General features: G+C 45.7%; 1 protein-coding gene across 1 annotated transcript in view; it reads left to right on the top strand.

Annotated features, from left to right (window-relative positions):
- Bfsp2 (beaded filament structural protein 2) overlaps positions 1 to 9,438 on the top strand; it is a 53,267-nt gene that overhangs the window by 16,872 nt on the left and 26,957 nt on the right. The window contains exon 2 of the mRNA XM_021207758.1: positions 7,993 to 8,075. Coding sequence (XP_021063417.1) covers positions 7,993 to 8,075 — 83 coding nt within the window. The remainder of the gene's footprint in view (positions 1 to 7,992; positions 8,076 to 9,438) is intronic.

The raw sequence follows: 9,438 nt of genomic DNA, 5'->3' as shown, positions 1-9,438 counted from the left end.
AAGGAGAAGAAGAAGAAGAAGAAGAAGAAGAAGAAGAAGAAGAAGAAGAAGAAGAAGAAGAAGAAGAAGAAGAAGAAGAAGAAGAAGAAGAAGAAGCAGAAGCAAGGAGCCAGGATGTAGTTCAGTAGTAGACTTCATGCCTAGCATGCATGAGACCCTCAGTTCAATCCCCAGCACACACATACACACACACACACAGAGAGAGAGAGAGAGAGAGAGAGAGAGAGAGACAGAGACAGAGACAGAGACAGAGAGAGAGAGACAGAGAGAGAGACAGAGAGACAAAGAGAGAGAAAGAGGAAGGAGGAGTTTAAAAGAACAGATAGAGCAGGAGAAATGACTGAATGCGCACACCAATCTAATTCATCCAACACTCATTGTATGGTTGCTTTGTACAAAGACAAATAACAATGATAATAATGGCCCCCAGGTGTGGGACACTTCACTCGTGCCAGGCCGGCTGCCCAGTGTTTTCCACAGGTCGAGTCATTCGGTGCACACAGCTGTTATCCAAGTTATAACTAACACAGTTATCCCCGTGTAACTGTGGACGAGCGAACCAAATCTTGGTGTTACTTACTCTGTGGCGAGGAGAAGAGCTGGGTTTGAGAATAGAAGAGGAGTGTGGTTGCCCGCAAGGTGTTTACACTGAGTGGGGATGGATGACATTGATGACAGGGACGACGGGCAGTGTCAGCAACGTTCACTCCAGGCTTCCAGTAACTCAGCCTAAAAGAGTGCTCTGTCATCAAAAAGTGTCTCCTCTGTCCCCTCTTCTCTTCACCCCCACAACCGACCTTGTCGATTCCATCACCCTGAATCATTAGGAGGATAAATCCTCCGCACAGGCCTAAGATGCTCCTCTGGTCCTCAGCATCCTTTCGAGTGCCTCAGTCTTCCCTTCCCTCATAATCCACATCACACCTGTACCATGTTCAGCTTCTTACTACAGCTGCCAGGGAAGTCCCCGCCCTTGCTTGCTCGTGATCTCTGAGCCCTTCCTTCCGTAGGGTGGCCTTTGCTTGCCCTTTAAGCCTCATCTCCCATAGTAGCTGCTCATTCTCCAACAGCAGGCACAGAACCTGCTGCCAGACAAGCCGTAATCATATGCAGAGGAAACAAGGGCAAGAATGAATAAGGCTATACAGAGAAAGGCATACACGAAATGAACATTATTGTCATGTAGGATTTGTTAGACAACCAGGGTTGTGAGGAATGGCAGGTGATCCAGGTGTCACAGGCAACCACGTGAACAAGAGCAAGGGCAGTCTGGAAGGAGCGCTTGCTCCACAAGCCACTGATTCTCCAAGGTGTGTGTGTGTAAGAGAGAGGGGGGAGAGTGGGAAGAAGAAGAGAGAGAGAAACCCTGTCCAGCAAGTTGCCTGGCACAGGCTGAGTAGACTGTGAATGGCAGCCATTATCCCATGGTTGTGATTCTTCTCTACACAAAAAACATTTGTTCAACACACGAGAAGCTGTAATACAGCTTCAGAAATCCTGAATCTTACACTGACGTGGGGTACGGTCATTTCCCATGAGCTCCCAGGAATGCTGGGGACTGCCCTTGAAGAACCACTAGATAAGGTATCCTAAGGGCACCTCCATGAGGAGGGCCAGGGGGACATAAACCTCTGACAGCCACCCCTCCCTCAACGACAGCCGTCACTGTGTCTTCCGGTCCTCACCAGCCCCTCAGAATTTACTCTATAACCCACCACAGCCTCTCACTGCCCATCTCTGGAATCCATCCGAGATGCCCTCTAGGAAAGCATCTCTTGTTTCTCCCTCCATCACTCCTTACAGCCCCCGAGCCTCTTCCCCTCAACCCAGTGCCACGATCGGTTCTTACTGACATTGCTCTGATGAGCCGGGTTTGTCAGCCTTGTGTCGCTGTAACAAAATACCTGGATAAATGACTTTCAATGGGAGAAATGCTTCTTTTTCTTTCACAATTTGAAGCCTTCCTGTCTAGTCAGCCAGCATCATTGTTTCTGGGCTGTGGTGAGGCAGAACATTAAGGTGGAAGGGAAAGTCGATGACCTCGAGATGGCCAGGAAGCGGGGACAGAGGAAAGGTCATGGAAAGACACAGCCCCGAGAACATGTCCCGGGGGGACTACTTCCCCATAACTAGGCTTCCAACCTCATTAAGTTTTTAGAACCTTCTGAAATAGCTCCACCGCCTGAGGATTGAGGCTATAACACATACGTCTGGGGGAAGGGGACATTGTATATTCAAATCACCCCATGCTGTCTCCTTGAGCGGGGGAACCTGGCATTAAAGCATATAGCTGTGACAGTGGTGGTTCAGGTCAGAGGGAGAGTAGGGGCTGAGGACACTCCACTGTTAGCTCTTCCGGCTCTCCCTGTAGCAAGCTTCCAGCCAGCCTGCCCTTCAGTGTTACTAATAAAGACCACCAGTTTTTCATTTCTACCTTCTCTCCCTAGAGAGAAGGGCCACGTGGCTCCAAGGTCACAGGTAGCTCTTCTTATGGATGTCGCATCCGTCTGATGGCTGTTCATGGTGACATTTGGTATTTTCACTGCCTTCTCTCCTGGAAAGAAAGTTGCACAGAGGCAATGTTAATTTGTATCCTCTTCAGCTGTAAATCAGTGAGGACCAGATAATTAATGTACGGCTCTCAGGGCTTAAAATAGAAATACCCTTTCTTCTCCTGAGAAAATGTTCAGCAGGAGAGTTCCCTGGCTACAAAGCTCAACCCCCAGACCCATCCAGTCACGGGGTTCTGGAAGTAAAACAATGGTTTGGGGCTTGAAGAGAAAGGGGATTGGATCAGTGAGGTTGGGCTAGCAATCTCAGAACCTATGAGGAAGATGCTTATCTTCATGGTGCAACCCAAAGAGGAACTGGGAGTCTTGGCTGTCTGCATGTGGAGAAAAAAGAAACCAAGGGGCAAGGAGACTGCAATCCAGGAGGGTTGCTAAACTATGATGAGCCTTTTAGCTTAGAATACACACACCCACACACATGCGCGCGCGCACACACACACACCAGAATGTGTATGCACATAAACACATACATACACACATATACACTCATGCACGTGTGCACACACACAAACACACATAGACACACAAACACATACACACGTAAACACACACATATATACAAACATATACAAGAGAATGTGCATGCACACAAACACACACATACATACACACACGTATATAAACACACACACGCACACACACACGCATGCATGCTTCTGAGCACACATATACACATGCTGACATGGGGTGGCATTGTGGCTCTATGACATTTCCAGCTCTGTGACTTTGGACAACCTCAGTTCTCTGAGCAATAATTTTCTTTCCAGTGACTTGAAGGTGTTGACATCTTTAAACCAGTGCCACAGGCATTTAATGAAGTTGTGAACATCCAGTCCTGATGTCAAGGTGGGCCGTATTTAGCATGAATAATTGTCTCCCTACAGATAAATCCTGTGGTTTACAGTGTTTGCCAATTTCCCTGGTATAAATACTCTGACCTTGGCTGATATCAAGTTACCAACATCTCATTAATACAGGGCTGGGAAGAGATACAGGGTTCCATAATATAGCATTTCCAACATCCAGACACAGTCAAAGCAGATAGCATCAAAATCAGAACTAACGTTCAGTACATTTTGAAAGGGGCAGACTACTGCCTTTTAATTCTGAGGATGTACTGCCATTGTTTTTTAAGCAACTAATTGGAAGCTCACATAATTTAATTCTTCATGATGGCATGTTTAACCAGTTCAAAACTCCTAAAATATTTAGTGGTTCACTATCTCAGCCAGGACAAGCCGGCTCAGGCATTATGCTGGATCCAGGCTTAGGCAGTCAATAATCATAGCTTCTCTGACCTCTTCCCTTCCTATCTTCAGCTCTGGGAAGGCTTCCTGAAGATTTCCCCTTACAGGCCCCATGCTTTGCTTTTGGTCAGGACCCCTCTGGGCCACCATACCAGGCCTGAGTCTATATTAAACCCCAGCAAAGGTTCTAACCCTCCTCATACCATCTAACTGGTCTTTTTTGGAAGCGTCTCTTCCTGGTTAGGAAAGGCAGTGGTGGCTACTGCTGGGTCCTCTGTGGTGAGGAGGGGAAGCTGTTTATTGTACAATCTCTGTCTGGGAAGAGAGCGGAAAGCAGGGCCAGCGGGCTGTATGTTGGCAAGCTGGAGCCTATAATTAGCCCCCACTTGAGGGTGGAATAAACCCTTGATTGTTACTAAACACCAGCAAAAAAGCAGGAAGGCCTTCTGCCTCCCCGAGCCCTGAGCCTGCATGGCCTCAGAGCACAGACATTTGGACAAAGTCACCCTATCTGTCCAGCAGGCACTGTCCACGTTACTCCTGTTCTCAGCTCAGAATGAAAATTCAAAGGCCACCAAGCTACAGGGTCGCCGGCTCTATCTAACCTCTAAAACCTCTGTGTTTCCACCCAGTGTTTTTGGGCGTAGCTTCAAGCATCTTTGTATTAATTAATATCAGGAATTTGTAATAGATGGGAAATGTCACAAAGCCATATGTCCTATAGTGTTGTAGCAAGGCAAAATAATATTAAAAAAAAAAGCTTTGGGTCTATCCAAAGCCCAGTGTCAGTTCTGTGTGGTCCAACTTGAAACCATCTTTCTGCATTTGTAGAACTGTATCCTGCCCTCTACACATTTGCATGCACATACACACACATGCAGACACACAAATACAAACACACGCATGCACAAATATACACATATTCATACACACACTCATGCAGACACACACATATACTTAAACACAGAGACACATAAACACATACACACACAAGCACACACATGTATACATAGAGATACAAATGCACACACAACACACACAAAATACAAACACACATGCATACACAATAACACATAAACACAAACACATGCATACATGAAAACACACACACATCAAATATGTACAAAATACACACATGTACTTACACACAGAGACACAAAAACACATACAAACACACATGCACACAAGTACAAACACGCACAATACACACAAAATACAAACACACATGCATGTACAATCACATACACATACACAAATGCATACACAAAACCACACACCAACCTATACACAATACACACACATACGAGCACTTACACACACACAAACACAAATACACATACTTGACTTGGCTTGTTTCTTTTCCTTTTTCCTTTTCTTTTAAATAAGCTTAATTATATAAAAATTTCCAAAATCTTATTTTAAGAATTTTGATTGTCAATTAACTAGACTCCATATTCAAACATGAGAGACACTGAATAAGGAAAATTAAACATTTAAGGCCTGTTTGAGCTGTGCAGTGTGTTCAAGGCAAGCCTGGGCAATATAGTGAGACCTAGTCTCAGGACAGAAAGAAAGGGCCTGCTAGATGGCTCAGTACATAAAAACATTGGCCACCTAAGCCTGACCATATGACCTTGAACCTCAGAACCCACATGAAAAAAATCCCAGGAACACTTGCAAACTCCTTTCTTAATGGCTTATTGGAAACAACCTCCAGACCAGAGCCAGGGAATGGCTAAGAACTATCACCAAGGCCACATGGTTCATTTATTCATGCATGCATGCATTAAATATTTAAGAGTGTCAGCCAGCCTGGACACGGCGGTGCATGCCTGCAATCCCAGCACTCAGGCAGAGGCAGGAGGATTGCAGAAAGTTCCGGGCCAGCCTGGCCTACATAGTGAGTTCCAGGCCAGTTTGGACTGCATTCTGAGACCCTGTCTCACACAAGGTCAAGAATGACAGCCTGGGGCACAGACCTGTAGTCCCAGCTACTCAGGATCCCAGGGCAGGAGACCTGCAATGTCAAGGCTTTCCTAGGACACAGAATGAATTCAGGAACAGCCTATACAACTTAGGGGACCCTACCTTGAAATAGAATGTACAAAAAGAGCTGGCAAAGATATACAGTGGCAGAGTCTTTACCTGGCTTCAGATTCCATCTTCGGCTGCAAAGAAAATGTATAAGCCCCAGTCTGGCTGTGGAGACACATCGATAGACAAGAAGCTGACACTTGGAGAAAGGGAGTGGGGACACCCTAAAACCATAGGAGGAAAGAAGGTGGGCTGAGGAGAGAAAGCCTCACCCTTTTAAGATTTATTTAGATGTGTGTGTGTGTGCGCACACGTGTGCGTGCGCGTGCACTCCACATGGGTTCAGGACCCAAGGAGGCTAGAAGAAGGCATCAGGTACCCTGAAGCTGGAGTTCCATGCAGTTGTGAGACACTGGATCGCTGGGAACAGAACTCAGGTCCACTGGAAGAACCACAAACGCTCTGCCCCACCCCCCATTATTTATTTATTTATTCATTCATTCATTCATTCACTTTACAACCTGATCACAGCCCCCCTCCTCCAGTTCCCCCCTCATACAGCCCCTCCCCTATATCCTCCTCCTCTTCTCCTCTGAGAAGGGGGAGGTCCCCCAACTAAGACCAGACTGCCCTGAATGTACCTGATCTCCGAAGCTAAGAAGGATCAGGCTTGGTTAGTACTCGGATGGGAGGCCACATTCACTCAACTGCCAGACCCTCTCTCCAGTTCACAGAGTTCCATTTGTGGAGGAAACAATAATTAGGCTCCCTCGTCCCTGTAGACAGTCTGGTTTAGTTTCACTTCGTTGAATTTCCCACTAGCAAAAGAGCACATTTTCTCGTCTGGAGCCTGGCCCTTGAGCACACCAGCAAGTAGATGAAGTCGATTGTCTCCTTGCCCACATCTTTCTTGTCTAACCTTATTCCTGTCTTTCTCCCCTCAATAAGGAATTAGAAACTGTGTGAGCAGGGATGCATAAATGAAACCTATATGCCCAGTAGTTTGTATGTTTAGCTAAATTATAGGGTGGTTTGCTCTGTTTTCAGTTTCGTGGGATTTTTGGACTTTTGAGGGGGGGATGGGCATCATGTGTTTTGTTTTTTGAGGAGCCTCTACATTGCATTCCATAACGGCTGCATGAATTCACCTTGCGCAACTGCGTACGGTCCCTCCCTGTCCTTGCCAGAACTTGTTATCTTCTTGATAACACATACCTTACTGGTGGGAGGTGATGTCTTGCTGTGGTTTTAATTTGCATTGCCCTGATGATCAGTGATACAGAGCATGCTAATTAGCTTGATAGAATCATTCCACAATGTAAAGCATATATTAAAACCTCAGGCTATACTCTGTAAATATCTAACTATTGCCAACTAAAAATGAAAATTCCTGGCTAGGTATGGTGGGAGCACATATGCAGCCCCAGGACTTATGGGATGGTGATTGTGAGTTTGGGGCTAGCCTGTACTATACAGTAAGAGCCTGTCCTAAAATAAATAAATAAATAGACGTTTAAATTTATTATTTTTATGTGTATGAGTGCTTTGTCTACATATATGTCTGTGTATTACATGCATGTCCGGTGCTTACAGAGGCCAGAAGATGATCTCAGATTCCCTAAACTAGTGTTACCGACTGTTGTTAGCCACCATGTGGGCGCTAGGAATCGGATCCTGATCCTCTGGAAGAGCAGCCAGTGCTTTTAACTGCTCTCTCTGTGCCATATGTATACATGTGTATATTATATATGAATGCATGCACACACACACACACACACACACCAGAGCCCTTTCTATCCGGATGACTTGAGAGCTCAAGGCTTTGTCAGAGGCTGTGAACTCGTCACCATTTTATCTCCAAACTCTTTTTTTTTATTTATTTTATTAGATATTTTCTTCATTTACATTTCAAATGCAATCCCGAATGTCCCCTATATCCTCCCCCCATCCCCAAACTCTTATTTTAAACTTCACTCTTAAAAGTCTCAAAGACACCTAGATTTATACTTTCTTACCTCCTCCTTGCCTTCAAAGGGGGAGACCCATTCTGAAAAGACAAGCATTTGTGAAGTTTCACCACATTCTCCAGCACTCTGGGTCCCTGAGCCACTACGCTAAACAGCCTCTTCTCTTTGCTCCAGGTGGGAGAGGCTGTCTTGGAAAATGCCCGGCTCATGCTACAGACGGAGACGATCCAGGCTGGTGCAGATGACTTTAAAGAGAGGTAAGGCTCTGCAGCAAGGAGATCTCCCTCCCTGACCCAGACTCCAGACCACTGTAGATAATGCTGCCCCAGAATACACAACAGTCCCTACCACCATGGTGGAAAAAAATGGCCTGAGTCTACAGAAACTCTAGGAGAACCTAGTGCCTCAAAAATCAGGCCCTGGGGAATGAAAGACTGTGCCCAGGGCCACTCGCTTTAGAAAAGTATTTATTTATTTTATGTATATGAGTACACTGTCGCACACCAGAACACCACACCAGAAGAGGGCATCAGATCCCACTGCAGATGGTCCTGAGCCACCATGTGGTTGCTGTGAATTGAACTCAGGACCTCTGGAAGAGCAGTCAGTGTTCTTAACTGCTGAGCCATCTCTCCACCCCTCCCCCCTTTTAAGAAAAATTACTCTGTGTATGTGTGTGTGTGTGTGTGTGTGTGTGTACATTTGCCATGGCACACATGGAAGGAATAGAACATGTAAGAGTTGGTTCTCTTCTTCTGCCACATAGTTTCCAGGGACTAAACTCAGGTACTCAGGCCTGGCAGCAAGCATCTTTACAAAACCATCTCACCAGCTCTTCTCTGGTGTGGTTTGATTCAGTTTCTTCATTGTTTTTTGTTTGTTTGTTTGTTTGGGTTTNTTTTTTTTTTTTTAGATAAGGTCTCTTGGAGCTCAGGTTGACCTTGAACTCACTACCTAGCTAAGGATAACCATGAATTACTGATCCTTGTCCCTCCAACTTCCAAGTGCCACAACCATAGGCATGATCCACCATGCTTGGCTTATCTTGAGACAGGATTTACCAGTATTGCTGGAATTTTCAACTCCAATAAGTCCTTTTTTAAAAAAAAATCACACAATCCAGTTATTATAATTATAAGCTATATGCCTAGATTGGGGACCGCTGGTCAGGGGCAGCCCATCTTGAGGAAGTAGAATTAACATCAGAACACAAACAGCACCAGGGCAACCCACAGCAGACCGGACCTCTCACTCTACATAATATGCAGGACTGCTAGAGACTTGACTTTGGTATTTCCAAGGTCAAACTCACCTTTCTATAAGACTAGCAGCTGAAGCTTCTACCCAAAGAAATGAGCAATGCTTAGGGCTTTGCACCAATAGACCATCAGCCTTGACAGGATATGAGTGGCCCAGCACTGGGAACATACAAGCAGATGCTCCAACAAAATCACCTGTCCCAAAAGTCGTCAAAGAACTGTCCCTGGGAATTCTGAATGTTAAAGTCCAGTACAAGGTTTGGGGCGAAGCTGAGGAGACAGTGCTTGCTCAGTGGGGTGCTCTTTCTCCAGTACCCTGTCCCCCTGTCTCCCCTGAAACACACACACACACACACACACA

This window comes from Mus pahari, chromosome 10, assembly GCF_900095145.1.
Source record: "Mus pahari chromosome 10, PAHARI_EIJ_v1.1, whole genome shotgun sequence".
Classification (NCBI taxonomy): domain Eukaryota; kingdom Metazoa; phylum Chordata; class Mammalia; order Rodentia; family Muridae; genus Mus; species Mus pahari.
This window is presented reverse-complemented; position numbering and strand designations above follow the sequence as displayed.